At 35.9% G+C, this 19,178-nt stretch overlaps 2 protein-coding genes and 1 long non-coding RNA gene across 4 annotated transcripts in view; 1 reads left to right on the top strand and 2 right to left on the bottom strand.

Annotated features, from left to right (window-relative positions):
* LOC105560734 (probable muscarinic acetylcholine receptor gar-2) overlaps positions 1–19,178 on the top strand; it is a 56,426-nt gene that overhangs the window by 21,655 nt on the left and 15,593 nt on the right. For both annotated transcript variants that reach the window (XM_012010097.1, XM_012010096.1), the window contains exon 2: positions 10,927–11,105. In XM_012010097.1, coding sequence (XP_011865487.1) covers positions 11,008–11,105 — 98 coding nt within the window. In that variant the 5' untranslated portion in view covers positions 10,927–11,007. The remainder of the gene's footprint in view (positions 1–10,926; positions 11,106–19,178) is intronic.
* On the bottom strand, positions 3,525–5,625 carry LOC105560732. The gene is made up of 3 exons (XR_001008855.1): positions 4,797–5,625; positions 4,522–4,677; positions 3,525–4,390 (listed from the first exon to the last, which is right to left on the bottom strand). It is a non-coding gene; the product is annotated as an uncharacterized LOC105560732 (long non-coding RNA).
* Positions 7,772–9,086, bottom strand: LOC105560733. The gene is made up of 2 exons (XM_012010095.1): positions 9,011–9,086; positions 7,772–8,953 (listed from the first exon to the last, which is right to left on the bottom strand). The coding sequence occupies exon 2, from the start codon at positions 8,774–8,776 to the stop codon at positions 7,970–7,972; it is 807 nt and encodes a 268-aa protein (XP_011865485.1). The 5' UTR covers positions 8,777–8,953; positions 9,011–9,086; the 3' UTR covers positions 7,772–7,969.

The following is a 19,178-nucleotide window of genomic DNA, read 5'->3' as shown; positions in this document are numbered from 1 at the left end:
TCAGCGATAAATAATTGTTATTTGTAACAGTTAATTGAGATAATTTTTGATTAAATTTACATAATGTAACGATACGTAAGAAGCGACTTTCTCTACTTCCTGCTCGTTCGAATCGCGAAGAACGACAGAGCGAATTACAGCGTGAACGCTGAAGTCGCACTTTTTACAAATTACACGAAATCGATAGATAATTAAAAGCGCGGTGCGTAAACGAGATGTAACCGCGACAAAGTACCACGGTTTACCTTCATATTTTAGATGAGTTAGTCTTGCGAAATATCTATACGTTGATAAAGAGCCGTCGTCTCAACATGCAATTCGTTTCTCCTTACAAGTTGTAGAAACTTAATAATTACTTGAGGAACGTTACTTGTTACTGATAAAGATGTACAAATTAATAGCGATTTATCCCTGCATTCATCGCGATCGAGTCTTGGAAACCGATAACGCAAATAACGCAAAAATAATACGACGCACGGAGCGACACTCGACACTGCTTGTCGGCTCGACGTTCGGCGAGCGAGTGAGAACGCGGCGACCTTCAGATAAACGATGGTACGCAAAAATATCGTACGTCACCGCGCCGAGAGAAAAACAACTACGAACGTTGAGAATTCGTTGCCCCGCCTACGAAATTGAAAATTCTGTACTTAATATTTTACATTACTTTGTTCCGTGACTGTTACTACGTTTTGTGTATCATTCTCCGGACTTATTGGTATCTTCTGTTCAATCGAGAAAATGTATCGGAACAAAACTCGTTGTTACTTAAATTCTAATTACTAAGATTAGAGATTTTACCTCAATAGTTGGTGTATACAAATGTATATTTCTAAATTGCAAATTTTGATTTACTATGAATCTAAAAGAGAAGTGAAGCACACCGCGCTTCGAGAAAACCAATCGGCATCGCAGAAAAGAGGCCTCAACTATTCGTTATTAACGATATTCGCGCTGTTAACATCTCTTTTTGAGAAAGGAATTAGCGAAATGCTGTTTACATCTAAAAATCGTTCGCTCTTATATTCAATGTATTTGCGGGTCAAAGTTTATCGAACGATATTTTAGAGAAGACCATTTGCACTCATGTCTATTGTCACCCGTTTGTTTTCTAATTGAAACACCTGATATCCCGCTCTCGCATTTTGTTACGAAGCACTCAGCAGCCGCGATCCATTCCTACTATTTTCAGTATTTTTTATTTCGTGCACCATACGTTTCCTAAGCTTACCGTTGCGTGTACAAGCCGTCTCGTCACGAACTCGGCGGAGAGAAACCACTGGCGAAATTTACGTGGTTGGAAAAAAATGTGAGTATATCGCTGATTCCCATCCGAATGAATACGTGTCTCGCGGGCGATAAGCGCGGGAAACGGGATTGACGTGAAAGTTTCGCGATATTTCTCCCCCGCGTAAATCGCGGAGAACGAGGTACATGGAGTAGGCGGAAACACAAAACCCTCGCGTTGTAAGATGAAAGAAAGGGAAGCTGCCGGGAATTGCATAAATTTGCAGACTGATAGAGCTTCAAGTACCGTGTTATACTCGTCCTCGTCCAAATTTATCCCCGTTCCGGCGAGAATGAGCATTAGGCGAGACAGAAGCCCGGGGATGGGAATGATAAAATGTCACAACCGATTTCTCCATTTCAGCGACGTAACCACTTAAAACTCTTTGAAAAATTGCGACATTGTATCGCGTTTTAAGTTTAATGTTAAATCGTATTAAATTGAATTTATTGGAGAGTTTACTTATCGCATATATACTTAGTCTTTATTTTATTCTATTCTTTCTGTTCTCTCTCTATACAATTATTTATCAAAATTTGATTAATAAATAAAATTCTTTCATATATATATGTGTGTGTGTGTGTGTATATATACACACATATTCGTTAATCAATATCCAATAAAAAAAATTATTTCATCAGTTTGCAGATTATTTAAACTATATCAATGCATTCATAAAACGTTTGGAATAAATATTTAAATAGAATACAGCAAAAATTGTGTATGCTTTCTACGATTACTGAACATAGTGATTTTGGTCAAGAGCGTGATTGAGCACGTTTTCTACATCTTGATCTGAAATTAGTGAATGAGGAAGTATGATCTGTACGATTTCTGTGTCAGGTACAAATGGCTGATAGTGTCGTCTTCTGAAATATGTGCTTCGTGCACGCAATCCCTTAATTATTTTAATCTGGAATTTAGGTAAATTGTTTAGTGCGAATAGGTTTTTTTCCCGCAAATTGTGGTTATAATTCCAACAAGTTACTTTATCTTCATTTTGTTTGCATTTTGGAATATTGTAACAATTATAACTTTATAGATTCTAAATAATTTAAATTGTATTATCGTTACTATTTTGTGGTGCTAGTTAAAAAGTTACAATACATTCACTTCCAAAGCAAAAGGGAAATCTGATAATCTTGAATAATGTAATAACAGCCGATGCTAATTGGGGTCTCGTTAAGAGACCGAGATAAATCCTTTTCTTTTATACAGTTGCATCGGATTCACTAACCAATTCCGTTTATGAATTGTACTCTTTCTATTTTTGACATTGTTCGTCGATGCATTGTAATGTAAATTGGCAACAGTAAATATGCCGAAATATAGTTTTTATTATTTAAAGACTTGACGTGTCCTGCGTGATATAATTTCCTCTTGTAACTTTTTTTCTGAATTAAATAAAGGCTTTTTACTATGAGATGGTAAAATGCATTTTATTAAAAGATTGCGATCATTTCTCGAAACGTTTGAATTTATCGTCATTCTTCGTGAGATAACGATATCGTCATGCAGTCGTGTTGTACACTGAAAATGAAGAAAATAATGTGCTGAAAGAAGCGCTGTCAATCTGATAAACATCGCGTGTCACTACTGAACTCATAAATATGTATTAAGTTGTACTGCAATGTATACTTCTTTGAATGGGAAACATGTTATCGATTGCATTTATAAATGAATGCGCTACATTTTGTTGGAATAGAAAATCGGCGGACAACGATAATGAACCATGTAGCAGCAATGCGGCGCGTTATTTCACCTTTAATTAAATAACGGTCTAGCAAAGAAGGGAATTACCACGTATAAAATGTAATTGTGACGGCAGGACTCTTTGACGAAAACCATGCCAACCGGTTAATTTCGCGCATGTATTACAGGGTAAACACATTAAATATTATACGCCTATCCGCGTTTGATCTCTCGCTTAAAATTAATTCTGGCGACCGTACGCAACAATCTGCCTTATAAATGATAGATATTTATGGAGCATGTGACGTATGTTGCATACGTCATTATCGTATCGCGTACATTAGATTCAATTTTATATTTAGCTAATTGACCATTATAGAGATTTTTTATCTCGAATCACTCTACCATAAACGTAGTTTTCTATTCAGTGCACAGAAAAAGAATATTCTTCTTTTGAAAACATGTTTAGTTTCAACGTGAAAATCTTGATATGAGATTACATTGCGTTAAAGGAAGAAAAACTTACTTGAATGAAGCACTTTTATAAAATTCAATTCCTTTATCTGATTTAATATCATGGGCTGTACATATGTGTCGAAGTAGTAAATAAACAGTAGTATATGATTTCATGCAATTCGAAAAGTTACATTTAGTTTCTGAATATAATTGATCGACAAGTTTAAGTTTAATATGGCATTTTAAATGCGTGAAATAAGAAAACACTTTATTAAAACATACAATTAAACATTTTGGATATAGAAAGCTTGTAATTATTATGTTAATACTGTATGATTTTTTAGTTTAATATTTAGTTTTATCAAAAAATGTAAAGGTTAGACAACAATTTCTTTAGAAACATTACTATGTATTGTACAATATGTATTGACTTACGAATTACATGTCATATACATATGTATATAATTATATAATTATATAAACAAAACTAAAAGTATACTTATATCATCTAACAATACAGTTATATAATGATATAAATGAAAATTTATAAAGGAATCAATTTATAACGGAAAAAATAATAACTTACATTAACTGCCTGCTACATATTGGATCATTTTAGACTGAATTTATTGTAAGCTTTCTCAGAACATGTTCAGTATTTGAAAATGACATGTCTCACTGTGTGTATACCTTGTACAATCCTTTTTGTACAAATATCCATAAATGCTTGCTAGCATCTGGATAATTTATTTTCAATACGTGAAAAGCTTTGAAGCTCACATCTAAAGCTTCTAACGTTGATTCCGTTGAATACAACACTTCATCAATCGTGACATATGAGTTTGATACGTTTGCAATAGAACCCATAACTATTATGTACGGTTGTACATACGTTTGCATTTCTTCTGCTTTATCGATAGCTTCTTGATGAATTTTTGTAATATCAGCAGAAGTCTAATATAAAAACATCAAGTTTTTAATTAATTTAAATAATAAAATAGAATCAATGTATTTAATTCCTTAAAATTAATTGAAACGCTATACGTAAATATTTATACAAAAATTTTAAATACCGATATACTTACAGTAACACATTTTATTATGCTATTTCTTGACAAAGCAATAGATGCTTTATTATGATTTTTCTTTGTCGCAATGCCTTTTTGTTTGACTTTTTGCTTCGGAGGTTCATGTATGAAAGAAGCTGCATTGTAATTTGCTCTTTTGGAATGTTTTGGAATCTATAAAAAACAAAAAAATTATTGAGTTCTAATGAAACATATGTATATTGTATATAGTACATTCATATATACACAGTTGCGTATAATATTAATATAATAAATATAATAAATTACTTTACCTTCAGATATGTCTAAATTCAATTTTTCTATTAACTCTGAGAAATCATCATTTTTATTGGTAAGCCGTATACTTTGCTTTGCTGTACAAAATGCATATTTTCATAAATTGTTGAAATATTGTGAAAATGTGTTGACAAAAGATATGTGAGAGCTGTAAAATAATAATAATGCAAGTAATGGCTGCGTTCAAGCAGAAAAAGCAACTTTACAACTTGTCAATTTTTTAAATATGATTGGTTTATAACAAGATAATACTTCAAACAGTCTTAAATATAAGAGTGTCTTATAAATATCTATCGATGCACAATGCATATGTTGCTGATTCTCTCTCTCTCTCTCTCTCTCTCTCTCTCTCTCTCGCTCTGTCTCGCACATACAAGCACACGCACACGCACACGCCGTTATTATTAATTAGTCAAGTACATACATTCTAAACGCACGTGGAGGCTATCGAGCCAAATCTTGAGCCAAATCTCAAGCTGCAAGCATTTCGGCGAGTTTATGTTACTCATCTCGATAAAAACCACAGAAATACTCGCCGAAATGCTCACGGCTCGAGGTTTAATGTCAAAGTTTCAATAAGGTCAAAGTTTCACAACTCGATAATCTGGTTACATCTATCTGTACAAATATGTTCATACGCAAATCTTACGAATAATGGATACTTATTATACTTCGAAAGACTTCTCAACTTCGATCAGAGTAATTATGCATAAAAGGGGCCATCTCTCCGATTTCATTTATTTTTTAGTATGTTGTTCGGGGGGTCTCCCCGAGTAATTTCACACACACACACACACACACACACACACACACATATATGTTATATATAAGAGTCGGACTCAAATAGTTTCGAAGATATAAGCTAAAAAAGGATGAAAATAATAAATACAAAAATAAGCATTTGATAAGATTTAAACCCATGTGGAACCTCGCTGTGCATTAAAAAGTATATGTATGGAGGCAGCATGTTCCGTCCCCTCGCAGGGGGGCGAAACATACTGCCTCTACACATATACTTTTTAATGCAAATCAGATAGTTGGAGATCATATAATTGTGATTTTAAATTTGAATTTGAATGATTGTGAGTTTAAATATTTTAAAGTAAATCGTAAGATGAATTTCATCGATCCTGATATCGGTGCTCACACACAAAACATCGAGCGTGCCTAGCGAGATCCACGTGCTAATATTCCTCGCTACGGAACACAGTCAAAAACATTATATAGGATAGCTCGCTGAATTTCTGTTTCGTCGTAAGTATAACTTTGATACACGGATTACTGCACTTTTCGATGCAATGGCTGAAATCTTTCCAATTCCTAATGATAACGTTGAATAAATTATTATCAAATGCTTATTTTTGTATTTATTATTTTTATCCTCTTTTAGCTTATATCTTCAAAACTAATGGAGTCCGACCCTTATAATATACACATATGAAATTACTCGAGAAGACCCCGCTAATAACATATAAAAAAATTAATGAAATCGGAGGAGAGGCCCCTTTTGCATAATTACCTCGATCAGAACGCACAACGGAACAGTATAATTCAAGTGCGTCGAAATTTTTTAGAAGAAGGTTAAATGCTCACGAAACGAACGCATCCGGCGATACTTATGTGGCCAAATGATAGGAGACCGTTGGACAGACAGACAAAGGAAGTAGTATGATATCACGCGCGCTACCACGTCACCACGCGCTGACTTATTGTGATCGAATATCAGCTAATAAATAATAAGATAAGACGGTTTTATTTCAAGAGGTCATCTTTGTTGAACACAGTTATTAGAACTTGTGAAAACAATATGCAGAAAAACACTTAAATATAATAGAAGAAAATGTAGGTGTAGGTAAAAAAATACAGTTTTTAAATTTAAGAAATGTTTACTATAAATAAAATTGTTTTATTTAGTAAAAACCATCCGGAAGCCATGAAGACTAAATAAAATTGTTTTTGCGTCTTTATCGGATATATCATTTTTACTTAAGTAAACATTTTCTACAATGTAATAAAGTCTTTTTAAAATGTATATACTTCTTATAAGTAACTGATTCACTATTTTTGCACATTTGAAAAACTAAATTTAAACAAATATGTACTAAAATGGTTTTTTTAAATTAAAATACGAAGATTCTACATAAAAAAAATTCTTTACTACATTTCAACAAGTATTGTACTGTAATGTAGCAAATCTGAATTAGATTTAAACTAATGTTTCAATAAAAAATCATTTATTAATTTTAATGCTTCGATTTATTATAATAAAGAGAAAAACTTTTAAACATTATTTATTTAATTTAGTTGACCGTATCTGGCAATTTTAATGTTAAAGCATCGCGACGTTTCAACCATGGATTTTGGTCCTTTTCAAGTGATCTGACAATACAAATTAAAATTTACAAATTATTACATAGATACAGTAAACATTCCGAGATATTAAATTAACAGTTACCTGAGATAGTCATGTACATAAATAGCGTTGAGATTTTCAATGTCTTTTTGTAAATTGATCGCATAATCGACCTAACTTAATTCGTGATATCACTATTTATTTATTTTTTGACCTATTCTTTGACTTTCACTTGTTTTTAATTATACCCTCTGGCTAATATTTTAGCCAGTCATGCTCAGTCATCTCTCAAGTAAAGTTTGTGTGTTGTAAACTTCGACAAATAATTTTTATAGCATGTAAGTGCATGTATTATTAATTTCAACTGAAATTTCTGTTTGTTTCTCTCTTTCTACATAACACTCTCATTTTTAGTATGAGATTATAATGATAAGTCTTTCTACATCACCAAAATACACGCGAGTCTATGTATGTACATGATTATTTCAGGTAACTGTTAATTTAATATCTCGGAATGTTTACTGTATTTGTATTGTCAGATCGCTTGAAAAGGACCAAAACTCATGGTCAAAACGTCGCGATGCTTTAACATTAAAATTGCCAGATACGGTCAACTAAATTTGATGTTGTTAATTATTGCTGGCGACCCTGAAGATTTTCCTGTGAGTTTATTATTTATTTTAATTAAGTAAATCTAATTTTAGTAAATATATTTTCTAAAATTAGGAAACTTTTTTCTCAGTATAGAGATTTGTTCAAACAAATTGTGTTATGGTGACTTTGCTACCCACAGTAGTGACAACGAACGTTTCGACTTTAATCACATTTGCAAGCCGAAAATTTCTTTCCGCACATCTCGCACTTTACCCACTGAATATCATTTGCTGATATTTTGCCGCGCGAATAAAATGGGTTACGACTTATACATTTCTTAGCTTCGTTTGTAGACTTTTTTCCTTCAGCGCTTTTGCCTGGGCGTTTCCTGTCTGCCTTCAAAACATTGCCAATGGACGTTGAACCTCTAGCCTTTATTTGCTCGGTACTCTTCTTCGAAAGCTCCATGACTTCTGCTATATTTACCGCTTTGTCGAAATCCAAGTCCTTTTGTTTTAGTAAAACACCTTGAGTCTTCTTGTTTAACAGTCCGAAAACAAATTGATTACGTAGTGCAGTCTTCAAATAGTCCCCGAAATTGCAATTAATGCTGAGGTCTCGGAGTGCTGCTACGAATTGCTGGATAGTTTCTTTCTTGAGCTGCTTCCTCTTATGAAATTTGTAGTTTTCGGCTAATTCGGACGGGGGAGGCTCATAAAAGTTTTCAAGTGCCTGGATTAACACCTCATAAGGTTGTGAAGATGGATCTGACGACAAACGGTCGCACAGGACGTTGTACGCTGTCTGGCCCACATAGTGTAACAAATAGTCCGCTCTTGCGCTTTTCGTAATGTTGAAAATGCGAAAACTGCTTTGCAGACGTTGCACCCAGCGTTTCCACGATGTTGACGATGGATCGAATGCTTCTATATTGAGTGAACTGGTGGGCTTGACTCGAATGGAACCTGATGGACTTGCCTCGAAGACCGTAACCTTGGGCCATGTCGTAGTCACGTAACCTTGGGCCATGTTCGAAAACGTATGGTATATAGCGCTAATCTTGGGACCCTCGTGAATGCTTCTCTCACTCTCTCGCCGTTGGCCTTGTTGCTCGTCGAATTGGTTATAGGAGTGGTCGATCGGGAATTTTACAGGCACAGCGGCATCCTCGTCGCCAATTTATGTTGTGTACGTGGGTCAGTAATTCTGCAGTGTCGTATGAAAATGTACTCACTTTATTTAATGCGTTATAAGAATACCGACCTTAACGATCTTAATATGACGAGAGTCACCGTGCGAGTGCTCTCTATCGCTGAGCGAGCATTGATATACCGCTTAGGGGAGATAAAAGAAACGTAGTAGTACTATTAGTAATATATTCAAGTAGAATATTATAATACTTAGTCGCTTATACTTGGCGCGAGACACTACCGTGTCTCGTGATTAGTCATGAAAACATCAAGATGACATCATTTTTTGATCATTTTTTATGCATCATCGCGAGGTCAAAATAGCCCACCGAGAGCACCTATTTGTGACGTCATTAAGATATCAAAATGTTGTAAAAATGATCTTGTTTTACAAAGCAAAGTTAATTAAATATTATACATTGAAAATAAATTGAAGTAATATAAGGTAAACATAATATACGACTGATCATGTAATCTGTAATAATATATTATTATACACATTACGAATATCATAAAGCAGCATGTCATAAATCAGTCATTGCAAAGTAAATCTTGTTGTCGATCATTTTATGACGTAAAATTCATCATTTTAATGTCACATTGACGGTTTTGTGATTAACTTGTTCTACTTGGGATATCTTGGTGTACAAATTATATAAATTATATAAGAATCTCCTAACAAAAGGCATTTGACAAAACACTTAAAGCGTTACTGATGATATTTTCTGTTGCAAGAAGACATATTTGTTCGAAATACTGAAGTATTACAGTGAAAATGGCACTTTTTATCAGACGTGATTTTAAGTAGAACAAACAATTCCCTGGCGGTTTGTTCGTCGAGGTCAAATGTTTTCGCTTTCTAGATTTCCGCGTAAAAAAAACTTCACAAACTCGCTAAAAAGGGGTAGAAAAAAGGGACACAAAGATATAAAAATATCACTGCGATAATGTTCGCTACTTAAAAAGCATTTTGATAACGTTAATGCTTCAGCGTAACGATAGTATCGGCGTACTATTGACGTCGGAATGCTATCGGGCACGAGGCATGACAGGTAGAAATTAAATTTCTTATACGAGATTCTTAAACGTATATGCATTACAGAAAGCACGAGTTTAAAATGAGATCTTACATGGCAATAGTCGGGTCAACCTGCATAACGACGTCTGTGCGTGCACAATAATTTCAGTTGCGTTGCATTGCATTCGCAATTGAAGAAAATAACATATTTCGCATTGTAATTTACTATTCGGAACTAATAATTAATTTTCCCGAGAACAAGTCTGCGTTGTAGCGCGGTAATCTGAGTCTAAAATGTAAGCGCTTAAATTATGATCATAGAATAGTCTTTCTTTCCCTCTGCGGTTATACGCAAGCAATTAAACGACAAATAACGCTCCCTGTCCGCGGCACTTACACAATTGACATCGAACATATACCTGCTCTGTTACGGCCACATTTTCTAGGACATAATCATACATATAAAGCGCGAAGTCCGTCGTGCCACACGCGAAGGAAGGTTTTTGCGTTTCATTTGCTTGACCTTGACAATACTATCACAGTCATTAGCAAAAAGATTTTTATTATCGACAGTAGTACTTTGATAAAAATCTTAAACCGTGCCTAACATCAGTAAGGCTTAAATATGCGATATAATATCGCTTGCAACGATAACTGTTTCAACGGTTTCGCATGCTGTGAGATAAAAAAAACCTTACATTTTTTACATTCCGTATACTAATACCCATAAATTCTACTTTACCTAATCTACTTTAAGAATTTATAAAATACGAACAAATAAAGAGAGAAACGTTTATTTTAATCTGTAAACTGCAAACTTTCAGTACCAAAAGGGACGAAACGAATGAACCTTGATTGAGGTTTTACCGTGAGAAAATTGTTACGATGCTAGTTGGAAAGAAAATGCGGCGGATATTTGTGGGTATATTGCACCGATATTCAAATGATATATCCCGTCTCTACGATTCTAGGATGTCCGAGAGATGACTGGGTACTGAGGCGGAGAGGGCGCAGTGGCTTTGAAGGGGTTGCTGCCGCCTCGGTTTGGTGGAATGGAGATGAACGGCACCGAAAGCAGCCTGAATGGCACCGAGGTCAATCGCACTTCCTCGCCGATCTTCACCATCGGCACAGACTTCATCACGCAGTGGTAAGCGCGCGTATCTTTTATTCAGAACGGGCAGATTGGCGCATAACCGCGGGAATGCAGTGTTGTGTGCGAAACTATAAACGTGACGTAATATAACTTTCTGCAATGCCAGGTAGTCCCCTGGGCTTTTGCAAATTTCAGCGCGCAGAGAGCATTGCACAGAACCGCAATTTCTACTTGCCATCACGCGGCCGATGCGCATACGATGGGTAAACGCCACTTATTTTCTGCGCGTATTATATTTTAATGCGTTACCAGAACTGCGGATTGCTTGAATTAAAATTTTCTATAGGATTGCCGGATTCTAACTGCCGCAGTCGCGTTTGTTAATCTCTCAGGAGATTTGTAAGCCGCGGTAAAAGCAGCGTCATCGAAACTGTACCCGCGAAAAAAAAGAGTATCAGCGAGGCTAAAAGGAACGGGGTGTGTTAAACATTTATCTCAAACATATGTTTTTCGTTTTTTTTCCTCGCTCATTATGAAAATTTTTTATTTAACATTATTCTGAAAGTATGAAAGCCGCGGCTTTTTATACTCCCTGCATCTCGCTTTTTCGCGGCTACAGCGGTTTGCTCTCAAATCCTTTTTGCTGACGTGTACTTGCACTATGTAACACTATTCGTATCCATCGATTGGTAACATCTCCGAAGGATGTTGCGCTATAGGAAGTGCGGGACAGATAGATCGACGGCGCAAAGTCATGTTAATAAGACAACGGTAACCGATTATACATATGTACATTTAATACAAATAAAAATTCTCTTGTATATAATATTAATCTTTTAAACAATTAATAAAATGCATAAGGCCCTAATGTGAAAAGCCAAATACGAAGTAACAAAAGAGTAAGAGCCAAGGTAGGATGTTAGTGTCTAATTAATTTTAAGTCTCTAATTAATTTTAAGTCTCTTAATTAATCTTTTAATTCTTTAGAGATACAGCGATCTTATTACTGTGTCACATAAATAAGTGTCACTTATTTGTTTTAGTGAAAAGGCGTCTCTTTTATTTCTTGCCTATAACGCACGTATCTCGTAATCAAAACTTACGAGACAACAATACCGTTTAACGTAAATGCTGGTCTGATTAGATTTGCTTGCAATCTAATCAGACGTCCGTTTGCGAAAGACCACAAAAAGGATGTCGTTGTAAACGCGTTTAGATAAGCGATTCGTCATTTGGCGGAATGGTCCTCTTCAATTCCAAGCGGCTTCGCCAAGTTGCCGTTACCTCTGGGGTTGCTCATTATCGAGGGGTAATAACATCACGCGGCGCGTCTTATACAGTCAACGGCAGCCGTTTGTGGGAATATCAAGGCTAAAGGAAATGAACTTCCACCAGGGACAAAATTGAAGTAAAAAAATTCCCTCGAGAAGTCGTTCTCTCTTTTCGAGACAAGATTTTCCCTCAGACTCTTTTCCACCTTAATCACCAAATACCCAAATAATCTTCGCAAATTCTTCGAATCGTTACACTCGGTTCCCATAAAAGAAATATTGCGCCATAGTTCGAGCTGTTTAAAATTGTTATCTGAAAAAAAGGAATCGGATTAATTTTTTTATATCTAATTTGACGCAAGGTTAGACTTTTTTCTCAATATATACTGTGATGTAGAAATGTCTTAAGGTACATTACGAGGAGCAAAGAGGGAAAATTTTTTCTCCTATCTCAGGATTACAAGTACGACTTGCGCACTCGACACAAAAACGTACCAGATCAACAACCCTCTCTTTCATCTTTTCTCATAAATCTGTGTTTCTGAAACTATTACTGAATCTATTTTAATGAAAATTATTTACCTCGGCATGTTCCGCCAACTCTTATTTATTATTAGTTCGCTCGCATACATAAGTACGTTTGGCGCGATGACATTTCAAACAAACAATGCTGGTGCAACGGCCATTTGTATACATCATAATCGACATTTTGCGCAAAGTCGATTTACGTGGTCGAACTTTCATCACTGCGCATCACGTGTATACAATGGTTTGAAACGGTCTGTGCAGTTGCCGCGTATGATAGCGGAGGCATTTGCAAAGCTCGCGGATAAAACTCGCGTAAACCAATCCGGGCCAAATTGCATCCTTGACCTAGCAGGGCCACGGTAATAATCTGGCGGTGCTACGGGTTGAAGCACGCGGGCCGAGTTGGTTAACGGGCTAGTCGGCCGAATACGTTAGGCACGGCCGTACGAGAACGTCGGTCGTTATTTAGCAAGAGAAAAAAGTCGTCGATGTCGTGCAACGATGCGGAATCACGCAAGCGACGTCGAACGGGCCGCTGGCGCTCACGCGATTCAGATGAAAATTTCGAATGTTGCGTGAGCCAGCAACGTCGACGACGGCGAAAGTCGTCCAGTGAAGCACGTCGATGTATGTCGCGGCACACGTGATATCCTCAGGTTAATTGAAAGGGAGCGTTAGACTTTAGACAGAGAGTTTCACTTTTTGAAAGAGTGCTATGTTTTATTTTAATCAATTGTTAGCAGTATAAAATTCATGGATTAGAGCTTCGCTATTGTTTGTTCACTACGATCATCGCATATACAGCTGTATTCTAAAGCGTCGTCTACAATGAACGCAAAACGCAAGACGCTAGGCCGCAAACAAGAAATCGACCAATCACAGTCGATCGTTCTTCTCATACTTGACTGCGATTGGTCGATTTCTTGCTTGCGGCCTAGCGTCTTGCGTTTTGCGTTCATTGTAGACGACGCTTAATATTCCCCAGCCAGTACTGAAAATCTATCCTTTATGTGATAGTTTCGCTTATTCTGCTGATTGTCGTGGAAGAACCGTCCAGGTCCGTCACGAGGTCCGTTATATAGTATGCCGGGCATCGTGTTCTTACTCACGAGTTTGGCGGCCATCTAGTGGCGGAATACCGTACTTTAAGTTGAAGTGAATTTTGGAGTGCCAACGACTTCACTTTAACAATAAGAGTACAATTCTTCCCTTTTTGTCTTAGAGAGAGAATTAATTCACTCTATCGGAATAAATATTTACTCGAATAGAGGGAAGTGGCCAGTGAAAGTTAAAATTATCCACTGTGTGATATTTAATAAATACTTAAATTAAAGAAACGTATGTTTTAATTTGTTTGTTAGTTTTTAAATTTAAGTTAATAAGCTATTAGGACCTACCTAACGAATAATTTTCTTGAGTAAAGTAATATCTTTTTTGGATTAAGATATTTTGTACGTACTCATCAAAGCCACACTACCACACGTACAACTTTTCTCTCATTGGTCCTGCCCAGAACAATGTCGGATGCGCAGAACGGATCGACGCAAAACGCAACAAATGACGGAGTGGACCTACTAGTTATACTACGATTCGAGTGAAGATTTCACTCCAAAAATTTTAGAGAGTACATTGTAAAAACAAACGACGATGTTTCCAGGTTTTAAATCGGTACATGTATATTTCTACATAGCTACACATTAACGTAAGTTACATTTGCATATTCAATGACCGGATCGTAACAGGCAGATCGAAGCCCAAGTTACTTTTATGTATACATAAAACGGGTATATTATGAAGTTTGTGACACGTTGGGTTACGCTTCCCGGAAGTATCGATTTTCATCGTAACCGGTCGAAGTGACAGACTGATATTTTGCATCCATTGTGACGCAAAATGTAACGCAACGAAGAACAATTCTTCCGTTATTATATATATTTATTAATGCCTCTTTACGATAAAATTCAACCGGTCTATTTAAATACCTATTGTTTAGAGCTGAAATAATCAATAATCTACGCTTTTCACACCTTGTTTCACGTTTTAGACTTCGAGTCTGTGTCAAACAAATCGACTGATCGTATCTCGATTTTACGCAATTTTCGGTTTTACTGTTTGAACACTTATTTAGGACCAGAATGAGCGTTTAAACAGAAAAACCGGAAATTGCGTAAAATCGAGATATGATTTTGCGAAAGAGATGAGTCGAAATATAACGAATGAAAGAAATATTAATTCATTTGATAAGTGCTTTAAATAGATAAGTATAACAATATTAAAAGAAATCTATCAATTGGTTAAAAATATTAGTACTTTATCTAAACGATACGATACAAGCAAAGTGATTTTTTTAAAAATATTAACGTTTTTATAATAAACGCGTTAAATGGTACATGAACTAGTCGGAATTGTGGCTGCGTAAATACTTTTGCATAAAAAATTTGACACAACCCGTAAGAAGGCGAGAGAAGGAAAAAACGGCTTCGAGAAATAAGGTAAAATATAGCGAATCGATGGCATTCGGTATTCCCATCTTTTTAGCGCGACGACGTTGTATGTTAAAATGGAACAGAGCCATTAAATGGATCGACTGTTGCATCCAACACGAGGCGGCTGCTATTGTTTCATTTAACTGTGTGAATGACACTCTGTAAAAGCGCGACTGGCAACGTACCGTCTAACTAGATGATGCATGCGATTAGCGCTGCGCTATTATAACGCGGCGATCAATTGTCGTATTACTTTCTGCTTGCTAAGGAATTCTAGTTATGCCTGATCGGGGAGGGGGGAGGAGAGGGGGGCGGGATGGTCGTTTATTCTACTCTTATTTTACTTTCTCTCGGCTCTTTACGAGTGTATATTTATATTTTATATATTTTAAATATATATGTTGAAAAACCGTGGAAAAATATACTAGACATCCGCAACGTTAGCAGAATTCTCGAAATAAGATCTTTATTTCCCGAAATGTCGACCTTTTTGTCTTCTTTCTCGCTCGCCCTGTTTTCCGTTTCATTTCCTCAATTTGTCAAATGAAAAAAGTTTCCTCGCCGTTCCTTGTTATCGCTTCCGAATCAAGCTCATAGACAATTTGAGTTCAATTCTGCAACGAACAGTAAAAATAAAAAGTTTATCTCTCTCGAGTGATTTGACAGTATATACTATAAAATTACGTCCATTGCTTTAATTGCTTTATACAGTTCTCTCGCGCGTTTCCAGTTGCCCAAGTTGTTACGGCAACGTGCAACGAAATTATCTCCGTCGTTTTCCCGGTTTTGTGTGCCAGAACCGACGCACGATTACAGCATATGCAGAGAACAAATAAAATAGATCGAGCAACGGGAACGACACTGGAGTACATTGTGATGACACACGGTGAATATTGATTCTCGAATTTTCATTGCTATGCCGGAGAGAGCCGAGAGAAAAATGCATTCTCCGTACGCTGGAATAAAGCTTTCGTACGGCTTTCGTATCGCGTATTCCTGCTTTCCTGGCGAGCAGATAGACAACGTTGAAAATCATGGGATTCAATTTATCTATGAATTCCCGATTGCATGCCAATCTTGGGAAATGTACAGGAGACGATAAATCTTTTCGTGTAATGCGCGACATATCATCGTAGAAATGAAATTGCCGGCTTTTAACTTCTTTACGCGATAGACGGATATTTTCCACTCAGAACTCATAAACGGCGGCTTATAATCTCAAGTTGGTCGGCACACAAAAACTTTTCTAGCAAGGAACACTTCCTATTTGCGACTAACGGGAGACCTGCAGCAGAAAATTACGAGAGAAAATCGTCTATTTTACTCACGAACACACTGAAAGTTCGTCTGGGCGATTCATAAACACCTATACTGTAATATCACGCGCGATATTAGATATGTACATGCCACACACGCGGAATGTAATGGGAAATCGATAGCATGTCCGACCTGTGTGAAAAACTGTGTCTTCAAAGGCTACCTTTTATAATATTTTTAGAGATGGGAATATACTTGCCAATATATTTAGTTGAGTTTGTTGAGCAAACAATCGATGTAGGACAGAGATCGTACTTCGATATAAAGAAAAAATGATAATGAAAGAGAGAGAGAGAGAGAGAGAGAGAGAGGTGGAGGGGGAGGAAAGGAAAGGTACGCGCACGTATATGAATGGTATGCACAATTTTGTCGGGGTGACTTGCGAATTTTTATATCTATGACGCAAGTGTATAAATGGCACGAGTACCTTTATACACTCTCAGTGTTCCATATTAAAATTTTAAAGGGATAGAATATTAAAAAGTATTGTGCATCGACGGGAACATTAATAGCCTTGTTTTAGCTATCGTGTTTAATATTACGTATCTAGTATTGTATACATAATATTGACAAACTTGGATTAATATTTATGAGTGTACGTTAATATTTATTAAGCATTGTCGCATTACAGGGCTGCGAGACGACGAGAGTTTCAAGTGTTAAATTTCATATAACAGATTATATGTATATGTGATATGCACGTATGTACAAGTGAATAATAATTTTTTTTTTGGTGATTCAGTTTCTCGTTGGGGAATAGGCAAACTAGACGGGGGAAGACGCGTAACGATTTCAATTAGCGATACTTGATTTACATTAATAAAAAGAACTTTGAGAAAGGTGTCGTGGGTGTCATTGTTGATGGAAAATTAAATGAGTTTTCCGAACAAAGAGTGTGTTTTAGAGTACGCTCATTTCTCATTAACTCAATTAGCGAGTGTTCCTCGCATCCCTTCCTTCACGTTCGTCGCTCAGGCATGGCGTGCGTCGCAGTTTCTCACAAATTAATCTAAGCGTGTCCACTACCTGCGCTCAATTAATATTAAGGAACTCATAATTTCACACTTTCTCATTGCGCACACCGTGAAATACACACGTGCATTGGACATTAGATTTACGCAATTATTGATTTTTAATGCATCAGTGTAAACAATGAGGTAGAAATCAGCAGCAGCGTCAAAGTTGGGAAGTAACGCGTTACTGCTAATTCTACTCGTCCTTACCGTTACCTTTTCTCGGTAACGATTATTACTCTTTTCTTTCGTCTGTAACAGTAACATTGTTACTGCAGTTTTACAATCACGGTAACGAATTCAATTGTTACTGTTATGTATTTTAGTTGTTTTAATAGCTCACAGCAATTAGTTGCAATTAACTATTTGAGGTGCACACACTCATATTGAAACTGTAAAAATCCTGGTTAGGAAAAATATATATAAAGTACTAATTTCTTTAGATTATTTCACATACTGAAGATGACCCATTTCGGGAGCGAAACATTAATATATATTTAATCTAATAAAAAATCTTTGACACTGTAATCCTGTCTAGGCTCCGAGCCACTTTTATTGTTTGATTTTTATCATACGAGCCATCGTTATTTATTTGAAACTAACTCTCTAAAAATTAATCAGTAAATTATCACTGAAGACAGTGAACAGTCACTGGCCGGTATTTATAGTCGAATCGTGTATTCAAGACCGTTTTGAATTTATTTAAAGATGCTGTACGGAATATTTCATCGACTACGGAGTATCTAAAGATGATCTTGAGACAGTCTTGAATATAAGATCTGACTACGAATACTGCAGGCCACTGATTTAAATTATAAGTATAACACTGCGATTTTCAGTGGTGTACTTATAACTGCAAATCAGTGACTATTCACGGTTTTCAGTGACAAACCGCTGAGTGATTTTTAGAGAGAATATTTTTTTTACGGGCTTGCTTTTATCTTGTTCCTTACGTAAAAATTATTTACAGTACAAAGTTGTATTTTGCAATTTAACTCTTAACAATTGTTATATATAATAATAGATACGTTTAGGGTAGTTTAGTATTGTGAGAAACTTTCCGCGAAAGTGGTGTATTACATGCTGCGTGTCTGTTATTAAATTGAAATAAAACGAATACATATTTAACAAGAATAAAAAGATTCTGTGCGAAAAAAATGAACAAACTAATTATACGTACAATTATAGTCACGCGAGCATTATTTATTTTCGCAAAACGAATTATTTTTAATACATATTGCACGTTTTATTGTTTATACGAGAGTGAGAGAGAGAGAGAGAGAGAGAGAGAGAGAGAGAGAGAGAGAGAAGGAAAGATAATAATTTTATTTTAAAATTAATCACGTTTTTTATTTAAGTAAAAATGCGGCGAGAAAGTACCAAACTTTACTCGCTACCTTCTTATTGTTAGTAATAGTAACGGTAATTCATTACTTTTTCAAAGTAATGTTCCCAACTCTGAGCATCGTACATATAAATCAAACGAGCGTATTCAATTTCATCAACTATACA

Source organism: Vollenhovia emeryi, unplaced genomic scaffold, assembly GCF_000949405.1.
Source record: "Vollenhovia emeryi isolate VEMERY1.0 unplaced genomic scaffold, V.emery_V1.0 DF939223.1, whole genome shotgun sequence".
NCBI lineage: Eukaryota > Metazoa > Arthropoda > Insecta > Hymenoptera > Formicidae > Vollenhovia > Vollenhovia emeryi.
The sequence above is the reverse complement of the archived record's forward strand: the minus strand, read 5'-3'. Positions and strand labels throughout refer to the sequence as shown.

Excerpts from the sequence above, each read along its gene's own strand:
- LOC105560733 (XM_012010095.1), bottom strand. The coding sequence starts at position 8,776 with ATGGCCCAAGGTTACGTGACTACGACATGGCCCAAGGTTACGGTCTTC.